General features: G+C 37.4%; 1 protein-coding gene across 2 annotated transcripts in view; it reads right to left on the reverse strand.

The window, feature by feature from the left end:
- The window catches only part of Cyfip (Cytoplasmic FMR1-interacting protein Sra-1), a 425,647-nt gene that overhangs the window by 93,827 nt on the left and 310,958 nt on the right, over positions 1-20,862 (reverse strand). For both annotated transcript variants that reach the window (XM_090369296.1, XM_090369295.1), the window contains exons 18-19: positions 18,020-18,248; positions 6,786-6,985 (exon numbers count right to left, since the gene is read on the reverse strand). In XM_090369296.1, the coding sequence (XP_090225422.1) occupies positions 6,786-6,985; positions 18,020-18,248 (429 nt within the window). The remainder of the gene's footprint in view (positions 1-6,785; positions 6,986-18,019; positions 18,249-20,862) is intronic.

Genomic DNA, 20,862 nt, shown 5'->3' on the forward strand with positions numbered 1-20,862 from the left:
TCTACGAAAAGATCGAAACCTCCCAAACACATCCTAGACCATTTCACAAATATACGTGGTCTCAATTCTAATCTGAACAATCTCCATTTCCACTTGTAGTCTGCCAAACTCCCATGTACTTTTTATGACAGAATCTCAGTTATCGGTTGATTCAACTACTGCTCATCTCAGTTGCCCAAATTATTCACTGTATGATTCCTTTCATCTCAAAGGTGGTACTTGTGCATATGTCCAATCCGACATTCCCTGTCAGAGACTTTGTAATTTGGAATCTCTTCTTTTCGAACTTCTCAGGCTTAAAATCTTTCTACCTCATTCTGTCCAATTCATCTGTTGCCTCTACCATTCTCCCAACTCCACTAATCACTTGGAGCTCTTTGACTTCCTCTCTTTGCAACTTAACTTTCTCCAGTCCAACTTTCCTAACAGTGAAGTAATTTTCCTTGGAGATTTTAATATTCACAGCTCCAGCTGGCTTCCATTCTCTAGTCACACAGACTCAGCTGGTTGAGATGCTGAGGCTTTTATAATTACTAATGACCTGGCACAGATTTACCTACCAGAATACTGGACAATCCTAACCATACAGCCAACACGCTTGATCTTTTCCTCGCAAACAGCAAACAAATACATGGTCAAAGTGAGCAGTCATTTAGGCACCTCAGATCACAACTTGGTGATTGTCTCTTCTCCAATGGAGCCTTTATCTCATGGTTATTCCCAACCTCGTGTTGTTTGGCATTACATGAATGCAAAATGGGATGACCTTCTAGATTTCTTTTCTTCTTTTTCTTGGTCGTATTACTGTTTCAAAACTTCTGATGTCAACATTTACACAGATCGTGTCAGTGAAATTATTCTTGTAGGAATGGAATACTTTATTCCACACTCCACTTTAAAATATCGTTCTTTATGTAAACCTTGGTTTCCCAATAAATATGCCAAGGCTGTTCATCAAGAGAAGAATGCTGCATATTGTAATTGGCTTGTTTCCAATTCTTCAGTTTCATTTTCTGCCTACACCAAAGCTCGCAACAATTGTAAAGCAGTTATTAATTGGCCCAAACTAGATTTTGAATGGGCTAAGAGTAAAAAACTTGCTTCTTGCCCTAATGGTAGCCGAGCATTCTGGTCTCTTGCCAAAGCTATTGGCCGCAACTTTTGCCCATCTCTGCTCCCAAAAAACCAGACAAAACCAGACAGTTCTGTTGTCACTTCAGTCAAGGATAAAGCTGACCTGCTAGCAACCCATTTTTCTTCCAATGCATGTATTAATGATCTTGGTAAAACAACTCCCACCATTCCCAACACACTCCATTCAATGCCTCCTGTGGTCTTCCATAAAAAGGATGTCAGAAGGATTTTGACGAAACTTGATGCTCAGAAAGCTCCAGGTATTTCTCCACTTGTTCTCAAAACCTGTGCTCCTGAACTTACTCCTGTTCTTTGCTGCCTTTTTTCACTTTCTTATTCCAAAGGTGTTTTTCCTTCTGCTTGGAAATTTGCTCATATCCAGCCAGTTCCTAAAATAGGTGACGAGTCCCTCCCATCCAATTATCGTCCCATTGCAATTACTTCTACTCTTTCTAAAGTAATGGAGATATCAATCAATCAACCGCCAACTCAAACTACCCAGAAACCTTCCGTCTGATCAACAATCACCAGTATGGATTTGTCGATCCACTGGTGATATTCTGGCTTATGTTACCCATTTATGGACAAATTCAATGGAAAAGTTTGGTGAAACACAAGCAGTTGCTCTTGACATCTCAAAGGCTTTCGATCGTGTTTGACATAAAGGTCTTTTAAACAAGCTTCCATCTTATGGTTTGCCAACTGTTTTTTGTAATTGGTTATCCAGTCTCTGACCGCTCGCTGAGGGTGATTGTAGATGGCTCTCTGTCTTCTAACTTCTCCACTAATGCTGGTGTCTTCCAAGGTTCAGTTCTTTCCCCCACTCTTTTCCTCTTGTATATTAATGGCCTTCTTCCATTGACTGGAAATCCTATCCATAGTTTTGCCGATGATAGCACATTGTATTCCACTTTCCAGTTTGAGAAATCTTGCCCTGCTCAATCAGCTTCAACTTCTTGAACATCCACTACCAATTCTTTAAATGCCAATCTTCAGATAATTCTCCAATGGGGCAAAGACAACTTAGTTGATTTCAATCCTTCTAAAACTCAGTCCTGTTTTATATCTTAGATTCTTCAGCTCCATTGCTTACCTTTGGTGACACTGATTTCTAAGCAAGAATATCTCTTTTGGGAATTACCACAACTTCAAATCTCTCTTGGTGCAAGCACATTACAAATATTGCTTCCTCTGCTTCTAAAAAACTTGGTTTTCTCTTTCGCTCTCAGCGTTACTTTTCTTCCAAACAGCTGTTCACTCTGTACAAATCGCAAATCTGCCCTACCATGGAATATTGTTCCCACATCTGTAGTGGTGTCCCCAAAACCTCTCTCATGCTTCTAGATTCCATTGAGAAGAATGCATTAGATTAATCAATGACTCATCTCTAACAGTCTCTCCACTCGCTGTTTCACAGACGTACTGTTTCTGCTGTGTGCCTTTTCTACAGATACTTCCATGGGCACTGTTCTTCTGAATTGGCTTCTATAATTCCCGCTCTCTCTTTCAAAACAATCTGAACACGTGCCTTCACCAGCCAACATCCATTTACTCTCCAAATTCAAACTCACAGACCAACTTTTCATCTTCCTCGTTTATTCATTCAACTGCCATTTTCTGGAACAACCTTCCTTCATACGTATTTCCTGAAAATTACAGTCTACAGAAGTTTAAGTCTAATGTCAACAAATATCTTCTTTCGTCTTCTCAACCTCCAACCCAAGCACAGTACTAAGTACTATAGGTTCTAATTCCTCTCGTCTTTGGGGTTTTCATAAAAAAAAATATATATATATACATATATATCTCTGTTATCTCATTGTCATGCCTCAAGATGTGAAAATCATCCAAACAAATTCTATTATGGATACGGCTCTTTCTTTCCTAATTTAATCAAAATAAGTATAACATTAGAGATATTTGGAATATTTCGGTTATACTTTTGCTGTCCTCTTGGTGACCAGAATAAGATAGGCACCACATGTACTTCCTGTTCAAATGGTTTATGTGACTGGTCAAACAAAAGCAAAAGGTTGATGCATTTTTCCATATCCATAATATGAAAGCAGCCAGAAGTCTATGATAGTAATTGTTACTTTTGTAATGTAAATGCAACTGGATTCTCAGTAAAGAATAAGTACAAAATCGTTTATCCGAATATGGATTCAGTAATGTTTGGCTTTATCTTTGAAAGTGCCAGACCTCTAATGATGTCATTTAGTTCATCCTGGGTAAACAGCTCTGGCTGTGATGACTCTTTGTCTAGTGTGTACTGAAGGTTGGCTGAGTTCTCAGGTCTCCACCCTTTGCACCTTCGCTGCATTCCACTTCACCTTCTCGCCTCAAGATTAAAAGCAGCAACACTTGCTTTAACAAGAACGTCAAAGAATCTCATCACTGAAAAGAAACTAAGTTTTTGCAATATTCTTTACAGTAAACAGTCTGCTCTGCTACTGCCATGATATCACTGGAGTTCTTATGAAACTGTTACATCTGAATAGCATCTCTTCACTGACTCCTCACAGTGAAGTTTGCAAGCAGGAAACTAAAGTTATCCATCCCATTGCCCACTCTGTTCATCTAAAGGAGACATACTATAATATGAAGACACTACTCAAAGCAATTCAATGCAGCACTCATCAATAGAATATCTGTGTAACCTCAAAGCAATTGGTATGTTAATGAGATAAGCATTCAAGGAGAGTTCATAAAATATTGTTTCCTGGGACATTCATTATGCCGCAGACTATTAACATCAGATATGACTGGCCACAAACAAGTACCTGTAAGATCCTTTGTTCATCTAAAGCCAGGAATGAGCAGTGTGCTCTAATTCCATTAGTGGATCCAAATTTATCTTGGTCTAATGAACAGTTTTGTGAAAGCAATTGACAACATTAACAAGAGGATTTTGTTACTTAAGTGAGAAATTTTCAAAGATCAGTGCTGTGGAAGTTAGAGAGGGAATCTTTGTGGGTCTCATATTAGACTTCACAGCTTCCATTTTTCAAAGCTTTCATCCTGCTGAAGCTTTGAAAAATGCCTCAATGCATTAGAACAAAAAGTGTGGCAGGCTTTTTGGGTAACCACAGGTCTCCAACATATAAAGATGGAGTTAAGGAATTACACAATGCATATAAAGAAATGGAATGTCATAGGTCACTGAACTTTAATTTCTTGCGATTTGAACTTAATTTAGATTTCTTTCCTGAAAACCTTAGCACAGTGAGTGATGAGGAGGAGGAACAATTCCATCGAGACATTAAGTCAATGGAAAATCACTACCAAGGTTTCTGAAATGAATGAACATTGGAAGACCACTACTGGATATCATATTGCAACATTCCAGACAAAATGTACCACAAAATATTTTTAAATTGTACATATCTTTTTACAATAGTGTGCTATTGTAAAAAAGATAAATACAATTATTATTTTAACTATGTGTATTGTATTTAAACTATAAAAGTGATAAATATGTAATTGTAACAAGTCTTGTGTTTTGCAATGAAAGTCTTAATTCACTGAGGGTGATTAGCTGGTATGTTACAAAAAACATGTGCTAGACAAAAACTGAGAACTGCATCAATCTCATATCGTGGAGGCACTCCACCATGAATTACTAGGTACTGCACTACTCTAAATGAAGGGCACTACTTTAATGGAGATGTATATTGCTTTTTATTTAAAGTGTATGCCACTACCCAAACCTGGGTTTTAATCCTTTTTGAGATCTCATCAGTGGGTAGGTAGTCATTGTGAAGACCTAAACAACCCATACAAGGGCAAATAACAGACTCGCCATGGTAAACTGTCAGAGAGGACTGCTAGGAAATAGAAATGTCATTACAGCGATACAAGAGGCACAGAGGGGTGCTACTGCAGTTTAGGATTATCGAACTAAAAATTTTGAGCCGATCTATCATATCTAGATAATGTCAGAAACAGATATTTTCCCTTTGTAACAGCTGTTCTCATCCACTGTTTAGATTATTATTGACATTCACTATATTTAAATTCTCTGGCTGTAATAACACATATGAGGAGGGGTTCAAAAAAGATTTGTATTCACCCAGAAGTACTTGTAACAGAAAATCAAAATGAACACCATGTATTACACTTTTGCAACATAGTCACTAAACAAAATGAGACATTTTTGCTACCTCTCAATACATTTCTGCAAGCCAGTTTTGTAAAAGTCCTCTGATTGTCCTTCAAACCATAGGTTGACTGCAGAAATCACCTCATCAGCAGCAGAGTGTTTTCCACAAAGAAAGGACTTCCGGGCAGGAAAGAGGTTGCAAGGTTGGGGGAATTGCAGCAATATTTCAAACCTACATTCATGAGCACACCTCACTGCAGCATGCAAGGAATGTGCAAAAGCATGTGCAACTCTTGACATGACAGCTTTCTCCATCTTTTTTCTTTTATAGAAGCAGGTAGCTGAGGAGGTTGAAATAATACTATTGAGGAGGTTGGAATAATACTTTGCCATCACAGTACAGCCCTTGGAAGAGGCACACAACTCTTGACATGACAGCTTTCCCCATCTTTTTTCTTTTATAGCAGCAGGTAGCTTTATGAGGAGGTTGGAATAATACTTTGCCATCACAGTATAGCCCTTTTGAAGATAATCTGTTAGTATTACACTATACTGTTCCCAAAAAACAGCATTACCTTGTGCTGAACCATTGGCTTTTTTTGGGGGTTGTGATTCTGTATGCTTCCATTGTTTTGATATTTGTTTAGTTTCAGGATCATAGTGATGGATCCAAGTTTCATCCATGGTGACCAGCCATGAAAAAAACCCTTTTGCTTTTCCTGGCACACCAACGTTTCATGTGCACATTCTGCCCTTTCCTTCTTCTGGTAAGGGGTCTGCAGTCTGTGAATCTTTCTCGCAGACACTTTACTCATATGCAACTGCTGATGGAAGATAGTCTCCACAGACCCTAAACTAATTTGAAGCTCTGCAGCTAGTTCTTTGATGCTAACATGGCAATATTCCAAGGTTAATGCCTCAATTTTGCAACACTCTTTTCTGTTACAGCAGTTGCTTAGCATCCTGGTCTTTCTTTATCATCCACTGAGGTTCTTCCACATCTGACTTGTTTATACCAATGTGCAACAATGTAACCTGGGCATTCTGATAAACAGCAACCATTTCTTTGTGAATTGTTCTGAGTGTTTTCCCTTGCAGAAAGAGAAACCAAATCAACGATCTGTATTACAATTTGTCCATTGTGACACTTCACTTCATTCAGCACTGCAAAGGAAAAAAACATGAATTGTCATATGAAAATCAAATTTTGTGGTTGCTACAGAAATTTTAAGGTATCAAAAAAAATATATATCATCTTTCAACCACAACTACCTCTGTGTCAATACAAATCTTTTTTTGAATCCACCTCTTATATATATATTATGTGTGCGTGTGTAAAAAGAAGTTGATCTGCCTTTTAACTTTGAACCCCAACCCATGCCAAAAAATTAAAAAGGTTGATTATTCTACACAAACATAACACTTCACCACTAGAAATAACAAAATGAATGACAACATACTACTAATCTAAATCTAGTCCTAATCATATTGCCAATTTATAAACTGAAACTGCATTTATATCTTATAGCTATAAAAAGGGATTCCATACCGGTTGGTTGCAGCGTTATAACAATAATTTGGTAAGAAGTCGAAATTTAGCTCCCAAAATACATGAAGACATATACGACCATATGGGGCCAAAACATTATGGTTGGCTTCACGGAACATGGCATCAAAATCATCCAAGGTAATATATTTTCCCAGAAGCTTGTGTGCAAGTTTATTGACACCTATAATTCCTTCAAGTTCCTTGAATACACAAAAAAATTTTTTCCATCATTTTTAATAAACAGATAAATACAAATAAAAATGTTAATGATAATACTTAAATAAAAAAAGATATCCTGAGATATTTTTGATAATACAGCCATAAAGCAAAAAAAAAAAAAAAAAAAATTAGCAAAAATATACTTTTATCTACTTATCTACTCCATACAAAGGGTACTAGGAAAGTTTTGCAATACAGTTTTGTTTATTTAATTTTTTCAAAGTAATTTCCTCGGCATTCAGTACACCTCTCCATCCTCCGAAACCAATCTTTAAACCAGTTCTGCCAAGTTTCACTAGGGAGTAAAGCACACTCGTTGTCCCAAGCCCGTAGAAGGTCCTCATCACTGGAAAACCGCCTCCCTTTTAGCTTCATTTTCACATGCGGGAACAGTGCAAAGTCGCAGGGAGCAAGGTCTGGACTGTAGGGAGGGTGCTCGAGAAGTTTCAGTCCTGTCGTGGTCAAATATTCGGTGCAGGCTTTGGCGCGGTGAGCTAGAGCATTATCGTGATGGAGGTACCAGGTGTCCATTCTTGACTTTGGCCGCAGGTTCTTCATAGATCCAATGACTTTAGGCAGGCATTGTTCAGTATACCACTTAGCTGTGACTGTCTTCTGCGTGTCCAAAACGACACGTTCCACAATTCCACTCGATTTGAAAAATACAGCTATCATTTTCTTCTTTACAGATCGGGATTTTCTGACAATTACAGGTGTGTCGTCATCATCAAAGACCCAAACTTTGTTTTGAGCCTTTGTCGGCAGATCGTAATAGTACAGCCAAGTCTCGTCACCTGTCACGATGTTGTTCACATACCGAGATTGTCCCTTATCAAACTTTTTTTAACATCTCCCGGCACCAAGTCACACGTCGTGTCATCTGCTCTTCAGTCAGTTGATGCGGCACCCAGAGAGAACAAAGTTTCTTCACGTGCAAATGATCTTGCAGAATCGAACGAATTGCTGGTGCATTTAGGCCCAAAGTATCCTCTATCTGTTGGTAGGTCACTCGCCTGTTTTCGTCAAGCATTTTCCTCACAGCAGTAACGTTTTCCTCCGTAACTGACGTTCGTGGCCTTCCCGGCCTCTCAGAATCCTCCAGAGTGAAATTTCCCCTTTGGAATTCTCTATACCACCTGAATATCGTTGTACAATGTGGACAATCATCATCTAGTGCAAGAGTCATTTCTTCTAAGCACTGGTCTATGGTTAAACCACACACGAAATTATACCGCAAAACTGTCCTTATCTCATTTCGTGACCACGATGCCATCGCATACACTCTCACTACTAATGAATAACTGAGCCCATCGACTTGGCGCGGCGGCTACTATGCACGTATGAACATGTCTCAACATGCAGCAACAAGCAGCTTCCTGTGATTCATTGTTGCGTCATATTGCAAAACTTTCCTAGTACCCTTTGTATATATATGCACCCTTATCTACTCCATCTCCAATTTACTCAAATTATTTTTGTGCATCAAGCAGGATAAATTTTTTCACTACAGCAGGCCCCCGTTATAACGCGGTTCACTTTACGCTGATTCGCTATAAAACTGTTCATATATTATAACGCTGTCACAGATCACTATAATGCTCTTTTTCAGATTGCATTTTTGGCATATTTAATGAAATCGTTTCATTTTATGGTGTTGATAGCTTGAAAATGAATAGCAAAACAGCATTAAAATGTTTCCCACATCAACTTGAGAAATTTTCTCGCACACTAATTTAATTGCAGTACAGTGACTTGTTATGTAGTTCCGAGATCAACATTTTAAAAAATTATCAAGTATACCACTCGTAATATTTTCGTCATGTGCATTTATCAGAAGTCTAGTTATCACTCAGTACAGTATTAGACATTGTGTGTAATGGACAGTTTACTTGAACATTATATCATAATTAATGCAACAAATGCAGTTACATGGACCAAACGCAGTTTGGTCCTTGAGGTTGTCACAGACATTCTCTCAGATATGCTAGACAAGCTGTACTTGCTACCTGGGAGTCTAAAACGCTGACGGAACTGATATTCAGGTGACACTCAAGTCAAGTGGACCCAATTTCGGTGAAGTCCGGACAGTCTGTGACAGCCAAATCCTCTGCTTGCACCTTCACGATGGTGGGACTGTTAGTAATCCTGGGTATAACCTCCATGCACAAGTACATGGTGGGTGACCACCCAGGTGTAAACCAACGTAAGCAGGGGTCGAGGTGTGGCGCCCACACCACATGGAGGAACGCCGCCTCTCTATGTTACCAGGCAGTACTAGGTAGTAGATGACTCTCATCAACCGATGAAATACCACCACTTTGCTTATTGGAGGCTTGAAGTGGTGGAACCCATGAGCTAAGTTCCGGTCAACCCTCTAGAGCTAAGTTCCGGTCAACCCTTCCCTATGATTGATGACTTTTGAGGTTATGATGAACGTCGTGGCGAGATCCAATATTCCTTACATTTCAAGGGTACAGCTCTAAAACGGTGTTTGCAGGCCGGCCGCTAGTTAGTACACCAGACCGGACTGAGCCTATTGGTAACTCTCTAGGAGGCTTCCGGATCAGCTAGTGTATAATCTTGCTACCTCTACTCTGCCAGATAGTGATTGGAGGGAGTCCGAGTAGTGTGTATGCGGGGAGCATTGTAGAGGCCAAGTTATGTCAAGGATCTGGGTATATTCTTACCACATGTACCCCATATCCAAAAATTTCATTACTTCATACAGCATGTCCCACCCACTTTTTCTTACTATTGAATACACCATGAATTGTCAAACTAATAGAGCAAGCTTATCTGCGAAAAGATCTAAACCTCCCAAGCACTTCCTAATTCATTTCACAAATATACGTGATCTCAATTCTAATCTCAACGATGTCCATTTCCACTTGCAGTCTGCCAAACCCCATGTACTTTTTCTGACAGAATCTCAGTTATCGGTTGATTCAACTACTGCTCATCTCAGATGCCCAAATTATTCGCTGTATGATTCCTTTCGCCTCAAAGGTGGTAATTCTGCATATGTCCGTTCTGATATTCCCTGTCAGACACTTGGCAATTTGGAATCCCCTCTCTTTGATCTTCTCTGGCTTAAAATCTCTCTACCTCATTGTGTCAAATTCATCTGTTGTCTCTACCGTTCTCCCAACTCCACTAATCACTTGGAGCTCTTTGACTTCCTCTCTTTGCAACTTGACTTTCTCCAGTCCAACTTTCCTAACAGTGAGGTAATTTTCCTTGGTGATTTTAATGTTAACAACTCCAGCTGGCTTCCATTTTCTAGTCACACTGACCCAGCAGTTCGAAATTCTCAGGCTTTTGCAATTACTAATGACCTAGCACAGATTGTTCATTTACCTACAAGAATACCGGACACTCCTAATCATACAGTCAATACGCTTGATCTTTTTCTCACAAACAACACTTCTAAGTACACGGTTGAAGTGAGAGGTCCTCTAGGCACTTCAGATCACAACTTGGTGATTGTCTCTTCCCCAATGGAACCTTTATCTCATGGCTATTCCCAACCTCGTGTTGTTGGCATTACAAGAATGCAAAATGGGATGACCTGCGAGACTTCTTTTCTTCTTTTCCTTGGTCGGATTACTGTTTCAAAACCTCTGATGTCAACGTTTGCTCAGATCGTGTCAGTGAAATTATTCTAGCAGGAATGGAATCCTTTATCCCACACTCCACTTTAAAATCTCATCCTTTATCTAAACCTTGGTTTTCCAATAAATGTGCTAAGGCTGTCCAAGAGAAGAATGTTGCATATCGTAATTGGCTTGTTTCTAATTCTTCAGTTTCATTTTCTGCCTACACCAAAGCTCGCAACAATTGTAAAGCAGTTATTAATCAGTCCAAACTAGAGTTTGAACAGGCTAAGAGTAGAAAACTTGCTTCTTGCCCTAATGGTAGCCGAGCATTCTGGTCTCTTGCCAAAGCTATTAGCCGCAACTTTTGCCCATCTCTGCTCCCACCTCTGTCCAAACCAGATTGTTCTGTTGTCACTTCAGCCAAGGATAAAGCTGACCTGCTAGCATCCCATTTTTCTTCCAGCTCATGTATTAATGATCTTGGTAAAACACCTCCCACCATTCCCAACACACTCCATTCAATGCCTCATGTGGTCTTCCGTCAAAAGGATATCAGAAGGATTTTGATGAATCTTGATACTAAGAAAGCTCCAGGTCCTGATGGTATTTCTCCACTTGTTCTCAAAACCTGTGCTCCTGAACTTACTCCTATTCTTTGCCATCTTTTTTCACTTTCTTATTCCAAAGGTGTTTTTCCTTCTGCTTGGAAATTTGCTCATATCCAGCCAGTTCCTAAAATGGGTGACAAGTCCCTCCCATCCAATTATCGTCCCATTGCAATTACTTCTACTCTTTCTAAAGTAATGGAGAAATCAATCAACCGCCAACTCAAACGACCCAGCAACCTTCCGTCTGATCAACAATCACCAGTATGGATTCCATCAGTGTCGATCCACTGGTGATATTCTGGCTTATGTTACTTCAGTTACTTATGTTACTTAGTCCATAAATGGACTAATTGAATGGAAAGGTTCAGTGAAACGCAAGTAGTTGCTCTTGACATCTCAAAGGCTTTTGATTGTGTTTGGCATAAAGGTCGTCTAAACAAGCTTCCATCTTATGGTTTGCCAACTGTTTTTAGTAACTGGTTATCCAGTTTTCTCTCTGATCGCTCACTGAGGGTGATGGTAGATGCCTCTCTGTCTTCTAACTTCTCCACTAATGCCGGTGTCCACCAAGGTTCAGTTCTTTCCCCCACTCTTTTCCTCTTGTATATCAATGACCTTCTTCCATTGACTGGAAATCGTATCCATAGTTTTGCTGATGACAGCACATTGTATTCAACCTTCCATTTTGGGAAACCTTGTCCTGCTCAATCAGCTTCAACTTCTGGAAAATCTGCTAACAATTCCTTAAATGCCGATCTTCAGGTAATTCCCCAGTGGGGCAAAGACAACTTAGTTGATTTCCACCCTTCTAAAACTCAGTCTTGTCTTATATCTCGCAAAAAGGATTCTTCTGCTCCTATGCTTATCTTTAGTGACACTCCGATTTCTAGGTAAAATGATATCTCTCTTTTGGGGATTACCCTGACTTGTAATCTCTCTTGGCACAAGCACATTACAAATGTTGCTTCCTCTGCATCTAAAAAACTTGGTTTTCTCTTTCGCTCTCGGCGTTACTTTTCTTCCAAACAGCTGCTCATTCTGTATAAATCGCAAATCTGCCCTGCCACGGAATATTGTTCCCACATCTGGGGTGGTGCCCCCAAAACTTCTCTCAGGCTTCTTGATTCCATTCAGAAGAGGGCAGTTAGGTTAATTAATGATTCATCTCTAACAGAGTCTCTCCACTCACTTTCTCATAGACGCACTGTTTCTGCTGCATGCCTCTTCTACAGATACTTCCATAGGCACTGTTCTTCTGAATTGGCTTCTATAATTCCCGCTCTCTCTTTCAAAACAGTCCGAACACGTGCCGCCACCAGCCAACATCCATTTACTGTCCAACTTCAAACCCACAGAACCAACTTTTCATCTTCCTCATTTATTCATTCAACTGCCATTTTCTGGAACAACCTTCCTTCATACGTATTTCCTGAAAATTACAATCTACAGAAGTTCAAGTCCAATGTCAACAAATATCTTCTTTCATCTTCTCAACCCAAGCACGGTACTAAGTACTATAGGTTCTAATACCTCTCGTGTTTGGGGTTCATATAAAAAAAAAAAAAAAAACGCATTTTCGAAGAGTTAATAATGGCCGATAAAGTTTGTTATTTGGTTTTTAAGAGCATTAGCAACTAAGGCCATATTGTTCCGGGAATATGCGGTGATCATTCCCTTGACCTTTCCGCATTCTCCATATTTGGTGGTGACGGGCTCAAACCCCTGTCTAATCAAGAAGCGTGTGCTACACACTGCTGCTCCTTCCCACATGGCTACGGAGGCGCTTGTTCTGAAGCTATTGTAATAGTAATATGAGCGTGTATTTGATATTTTCGTGGAGCCATATTTAGCGGTGGTGCTACCATGTAACATGCATTACAGTTTTGTTGGCATTTAACAAAACTGTAATGTTACACAACTTGCAACAAATCGGCATTACGAAATAACATTCTCCGGCACATATTTGGTATCATTAAACTACACAAACCCAACCATCCACTAAGACCAATAATCTCCTTCTATAAATCTGCTTTTGCCAATTTATCCTCCTTCCTAGTTAAGATCATTTCCCCCCTTACAAGATTTTCAAAATATAAAGTTAATAATACCACCCAAGCATTTGAGAAAATAAGTCCCATTACAATCTCTAATAATGACATCTTAGCATCTTTCAATGTAGTTTCTTTATATACTAATATACACCTGCCATCTACACTACAAACCTTACATAATTTCCTAATAGAAGACAGCACTTTAATCAATCGTACTTCTCTCTCAATCAATAGTATATTAGAACTCACAACATTTCTATTAGATGCCAAATATTTCCAATTCCACAACCAGATATATCAACAAACATACGGTTTACCTATGGGATTGGGAATCTCAGCCCACCTATCCGAAATTTATTTAGCCTCCATAGAGAACCAAATTTTACAACCTTACCCTCCAGAGATTAAATTATATACATGATATGCAGATGACGTCCTTATTATAGGAAATAAAACCAGATAACCTTTTTATTGATTTTAATTCAATACACGACAGATTAAAATTTACTCTTGAAATAGAATAAAATGGATAAATTAATTTCTTTAATCTTACCATATATAAGACGGACACCAAACTCGGAACTAGAATTTACAGAAAAAATACCCACACTGGAAAATACCTACATTTTGAGTCGCACCATCCTCTTAGTACAAAAAAAGCTGTCCTCTACAACCAGATTCATAATGCCTTCAAATACAGTTCTACACACGAAGACCTATCTAATGAACTCCAATATCTTACGGAAAAATTCATATCCAGAAAATATCCTTCTCAGTTAATCCAACAAATCATCACCACTGCCCAAAATAATATCAACAAACAGATCACATGCAACAAAACATGTATTGTCATTCCTTACCACAGTAATCTTGCCGAGCAATTCCGTCGATTGTTTACTGGTACAGACATCAATCTCACATTTTCAGCATATAATAAACTAGGATCAATGTTTAATTCATATAAAGATACATATAAATATCAAATCAGTGATATGAACAATATTGTTTATCTAATTAAATGCCAACAAAATTGTAATGCATGTTACATTGGTAGCACCACTGCTAAATATGGCTCCACAAAAACATCAAATACACGTGCATATTACCATTACAATAGCTTCAGAACAGGACAATCAAACACAGAACTTACACTACATGTACAGTCCCACAACCACACCCCTTTAGTTGATTCAGCCATCCCTATCTTAAAATGAAATCTAGTTTTAAAATTTTCCAGTACAAAGCCCTTATCATAGAATGGTTTCACCATTATTCTAAATTTAAAGTATTAAATGCCAAATTACCCTATAACCTCTCTCCGGCTTGGAATCTCGTGTACCTGAGATTACCACATGTATCAAAGAGCATCGTGGGAACGTAGAGTCCTTTAAATACACGCGTTCACTCTCTTTCCACTATCGCCAACTGAAGACGTTAATAACGAAAGTCAGCTCGTTACGGCTATTGGCCTCTCAGTTTATCTTTTACAGCTTCAATCATTTTCTGTTGTTATTTGGTTTTCAGGAGCATTAGCAACTAAGGCCATATGCGGGATATGCGGTGGTCATTCCCTGACCTTTCCGCATCCTCCGTATTTGGTGGTGACGGGCTCGAACCCCGGTCTAATCAAGAAGCATGTGCTATGCACTGCTGCTCCTTCCCACCTGGCTACGGAGGCGCCTAATCATTTTCTACCTTCAATTTATGACAACCAAGGATGAAGACGTGCACTTCTATTTCCTTGAGCATAATTTAACTCCATTTTCAAAATTGAAACATATTCATATTAATCCCAATTTTTAAAATTCAAACTATTATTCATCCTACCTTAAGCATCAACTGCAGATTATAACAAGGTGAGTACCGTAAATTAAGCTATGCTATCAATTTGAGTCAATTTAATTCAGTATCTTAAGAATTCTATTATTTATCTAAGTAGCTAATAGATAATTAGGCTGCTTTATTGAATGCTTCCTTTTTAAGCAAGAGGATGTCACAAGAAGTGACATCCTCTCGCTTTAAAAAAAAAAATAAAAAAAAAAAAAGGTGAAAATCAACATGCCGTTAATTCTCTAAATATTGAAGATGGGGTAATAGCTCAAATTCATCTCTTATATCTGATTCACCACTGAATGGGTGCAATGAGGATGGGCATTAATGTGCTGCAAGCACACCTGAGAACAGCAAACCACATTTCTTTCAAATTGCTGGATTCAATCCAGAAGCACACCACAGTATTTGTCATTCATCACTGTTTCTCCTTTTTCTCTCTTCAGATAATGTTTCAGAATCACTCCTTTATGATCCTAGAATACTGTGAATAAACTTCCCTGGCTGATGCGTGGGCATGAACTTTCTTTGATCAAGATAAGTCTGTAGCACCACTCAGGCACATGACCTCAGCTAACTTCACTTGCAAGAGAAGCTTCAATGTCAGCAAACAACTAAGATAAAATAAATTTTTAAGTTTGTTTTTTAATTCTACAAATTTCTTTTCTTCTGTGGTTTAAAGTCTAATGGTTCCACATTAAGTAAACGGACATCCCACAAAATTTTAGCCTTCTTTTATTATTACACTGTTATATAGATCGGCTGTTGTCATTACATCATTTATGTAAAACAGGTAAGTCTACTTCTTTTCCTATTACTGTATTATACTGTTATGACTGTTAATATATAACACATCTAACAACTGTTATATTTAAAATTTAACATTTTTTTTTTAACAAGGGATGCATCTATAATAAGGGAGTATAGAAAATAGCCATTCACTTAAATGCATTTCACTTAACAACTTTTTTTTGTGGTACTTGGCCCTATTGTTAAGAAAGGTAGTACTATCTTGCAGTTGGGAAAAAAAAAGCATTGACCAATCTTTTTTTCTATGAGTGGAAATATTTTTACTGTGAAAATATCAACTTGTAGAAAAAAAGATTAGTCAATGTGCAATATGCAATACTATTTTTTATTGCATATAAATGCAATACAAAATAGTATTGCATTTATATGCAAGTAAGTGATTAGTCTATATATTCACATTATAATGTTAAGGCCTGATCTATTCGACAACCCTTCGTTATTATTAGTACTAATAATAGTGAACTGATACAAGGAAGGCTTATTTAGCATCAGCGTTATAAAAAAAAATGTTATAATAAAAGGCAATTGATTTCACCAAAGTATATATATCCAATCCTTCCTTAAATTTGTATAAGCTTCCTAGTTCCGTGCCTGATAAGCTGTTTTCCAAAAGTTAACAATCCTTTGGCTAAAAGAAAAATTTCTTGTATCCCATATACAATTATTCTTCTTTAACCTGCTGTACTGGAACAGTCATAAAGTGCAATGTACCTAACTAAAATTTAATACTATGAAATAAATACATGAACTAACTGTTTTTTTTTTATTTTATTTTTTTATTTCTTGTAATGACTGCAGTTCAGTTCATCATAAGAAATGGGAACAAATTTATTATTATTATTATCCATATGGTGCAAGGAAGCCTGAGACTTATGCTGCACCAGCCAAAAAAAATTTGAGTTACCCTGAGTGAGTGAGAGAGAGAGAGAGAGAGAGAGAGAGAGAGAGAGAGAGAGAGAGAGAGAGAGAGAGAGAGAGAGAGAGAGAGAGAGAGAGAGAGAGAGAAATAGAAGGAAATCACTAAGAAAAAGAAGAATGATGATATCCAGCTCAGGACCCTGGGTGTGCCAAGCCCATACTCACCTTTTATGAAGTTATCTTATTTGTTTCTTGTTCAGATTCACTATCTGAGCAATCTTGCATTCATATTGTTACCATTATTCACCTTATCCTTATTCATGTTGTTACCAATGTCAGATACATTACCTTATTCATGTTGTTACCAATTGCAAATACATTACCTTATTCATGTTGTTACCAATTGCAAATACATTACCTTATTCTATTTCACTTGAATCAAATTAAAAGTTTTATTCATCTGACATCATTCAAATGACACCTACATAGCTTCCTTTATGACACTATGGAGGTGTCATTTGTACTCATTAAAGATGCCCAGGTTCAAATCCAGGTTATGGCATAGACTGAAGGACTTTGGTGGGAAGGAGGGGAAGCATCCTCCAGTCATGGCATCTACCAACAAGCCATTTGGGACCCTCATATCCTGAAACATGTAATATCCACATTAACTTTGAAATAGTTATTTAGATGTTTTCTATTGCTGTCTAAATCTTTCTAGCAATCCCAAAGAACCACACAAGGATTAATGGTTTAGTTGATTATTTGATTAATTATTAAAACAACCACAGCCTTAACTGCTTCCAAGGTAGAGCTGGAGAAAACACTTTCATTGAATTTCAGTGACAAAAATGAAAACCGAACTCATTAAAATGGCCAAGTGTCATGTCAACCATTGTATTAAATAATATTTAATACAATGTAAATAATGATGGCACAAAAGATCAATTCCATCCAATGCTCACCAAATATTTAAACAAACCAGTTAGGAGAAATGGATGCCAATGATGTTAAGCACATATAGAGAATTCTATTCTATTCTATGGATTGGTGGTGATTAAATGAATCATGCCTGTTTGATATTTTTGTAAAATCATTAAAAAAATATATATTATTATTAATATTATTATTACTATAAGAAATTAAAATATTAATCATTTAAAAACGTTCACCAAATTAAAACTGTAAATGAAGTTATAAAAATATATTTAATACATTTCTGATATAATTTCATTTTACAAATTTTATATACCTCAACTTACCACAATCCCTGTAATATCACCAGCTTCAAAGCGACTTATTGCTAACTCCAATGATTTCTGAAGAGCAGCATTAATCCTCTGAGCAATAAGTCTATTCAAATCTATAGAACGACCAAGTAGTTGTACATGACGTTGCTTCAGAAGAGTCTCATAGCGGTTGGCAGGTGGATAGCTGAAGATTGTTCCATAACTTGCACATTCAGCACGAAATCTCTTGTCCAAAAGGATACTATACAAAAGAAAAAGAAAAAAAAGACTGTCAAAAATTTTAAGAAATAAAAATAAGAAAAGAAACTATATCAAAAGTTTAATTGAAATACCCTTCACACTCACAACTGAACTGTTTCCCATTTTCAACGTGATTACCATGTTGAAAAATGGGAAACAGTATTTCATTTATTACTGTATTTTAACTGTAAGGAAGCTATTTTGTTCAAATTTACTGAGGGGTTTCATTATTTAGTCAAATTATAAAACAATGGTTGCATGGTTATATTTCAACATAGGCATTGAATATGAATAGTGTAGCATTTTTGTGTCCAATTTTTGTCTTGGGTTCACTTGGTCCCTTTGGTTGTAGAGACCATTTTCAACCTTGAAGTTTTAGGGAAGGACTGCAACCACTTATGTAGAAGACAAAAGGCTTTCCTAGCATGTCATCTGTAATGTGAGAATTAGAGTTGACATGCTAGGAATTGACCTAAACTACTAACTTTGCTTTAATATATATAGCATTGCCAAAAAAATAAATAAATATCAGAATCACAAAAAAGGCAATTCCACTATTTATTTAAAACTTAAAGTCTCATCTTGACAGCTATTCTAAAACTGTCAAGTCGCTTATAACATGATGGTAACTTCTGTTAACAAAGTTATGCTAACTGGTAAGTAATGTCATATATATATACAGAAAGTCCTCATTTTGCACTGGCCCAACTTGTGCCGATTCGTGATAGTGCCAATCACTAACCACAATGCCATGTTTACTTTCATTTATTTATTTTTGGAATTTTTTTATATTTGAAAATTTAAAATCATCAGACAAAATTTATCGGCATCATACTGTGCTATGTATCATGTACTGTTCACGTTTAGTTGATTTAGGAAAATCTGTGCCAATCAGCAATTAGCACATCCATATCAGAGACGAGAAAGATTCCCACCCTTAAAGTAGCCACTTGTGGATCTGGGTGGTAAAGGTTCATGAGGTGAAGCATTCAGTTGGTTGTTGTTTACGCTATTTACACGTGTTGGAAATTTATTATGCTAAAATTTTTTTATTAATTATGCTATTAATAAAATTAAATAATAATAGTGATAGCCGTATGCAGTTTTTGCCAATCGTGTTATAAAGTTTTTAATTTAATAGAATAAAGAGACGCCATGTCTGGTAAAAGTAGTTCATTGAATCCTAGTGCAATATTTGGAGGATGGAATCTGGTGAAAGCCACCTTAATGTGTGTAGGGCTATGAATATGCCTCCATCGACTATTACTACAACTATGAAGAATGCAAATAAAATAAAATAATCGATGCAAAGTGGTAGGTAAAATTTTTTGGTGCCCAGAACCTAACCCTGTGATTTTCAACTGACTCCATTATGTAAAGGGTTCCATTTGCACTGATTCTATTTGCATCTGTCACCTCAGGAACCTAACCCCGAAGTAAATCAAGGGCTACTTGTATATGTATGCACATTAAAACAGTATTAATAATTTAGGTTAACTCATGAATAATAGTGTTATCGCTAATGTGAACATAAGCTCAAGCCTTGTGTTGATCTGTCACTGGAAGGACAAAGATATCTTAAATAGAAACTGAATGCAGACATGTATATAATTTTATGGCTGCACTGAAATATAATAATGTAACATATTAATACTTTGCTGTAGAGGACAAATATAATTTATGCTCAGGGATTAAAAGGTAGACACAAGTTTCATGTGTTTAATTCGGACATTTTTCTTCTATACACCACTTGGCTGCTCCCTTAAGACAATATATTATTCACTTGTCAGCTACATGTATTAATAGAAGCCACCTACCACCTAATGAGAGACCAGTAACTACTGAAACAGCTCTCATGTTGGTGCAATGAATTCTAAATAAAGAGCAGATTCACTTTTTGGTGATGCTTTTTGTATTAAAACGATATTAGTAATTTAAACTAACTTATAGATGATAATGTTCCACTAATGTGAGAAAAGTCACAAGCCTTTTAAGACCAAAAGTCAGTCTGCCAGTGAAAGAATCAATTTATTTCCATGATATGAATTAAATAAAAAAAATATGTACCTTCTCTTTAGATTGTGAAATGGGGGGAAAAAAAATGTTGCTCGGTGGTTAGCACTCACTACTCACTTTTATGCTGTACAGGTTTCTGCAATGTCTGAACCTGATGAACCAACCACAACTGAGATCATATTTCTGTTGTTGGTCCAACTTGTTCTTGGAGGTGTTAATGATGCTCATTGCTTTCTCCATGATAAGGAGCTAGCACATAGGCATATGTGCACTGCTTCTGACCTCCAGCCCATTTGATTGATAGTTGTTCCAGCTTCAACAACAAATTGTTCCTAGAATGTGTCAGCTTTGCTGCAATCAATGCAGTGGACTTAGCAGAGAATTTCATCTTCCTGGCATTCTTTAGAATTATTCTGAGGGTTGACTTCGATTTGCCTATTTCTTTTTTTTTTTTTTTTTTTAGGAGCATTAGCAACTAAGGCCATATTGCTCCAGGGATATGAGGTGGTCATTCCCTGACCTTTCCGCATCCTCTGTATTTAGTGGTCACGGGCTCGAACCCCGGTCTAATCAAGAAGCGTGTGCTACACAATGCTGCT

Source organism: Mastigoproctus giganteus, chromosome 3 (genome assembly GCF_048544385.1).
Source record: "Mastigoproctus giganteus isolate SK-2022 chromosome 3, ASM4854438v1, whole genome shotgun sequence".
In the NCBI taxonomy this organism is placed as follows: domain Eukaryota; kingdom Metazoa; phylum Arthropoda; class Arachnida; order Uropygi; family Thelyphonidae; genus Mastigoproctus; species Mastigoproctus giganteus.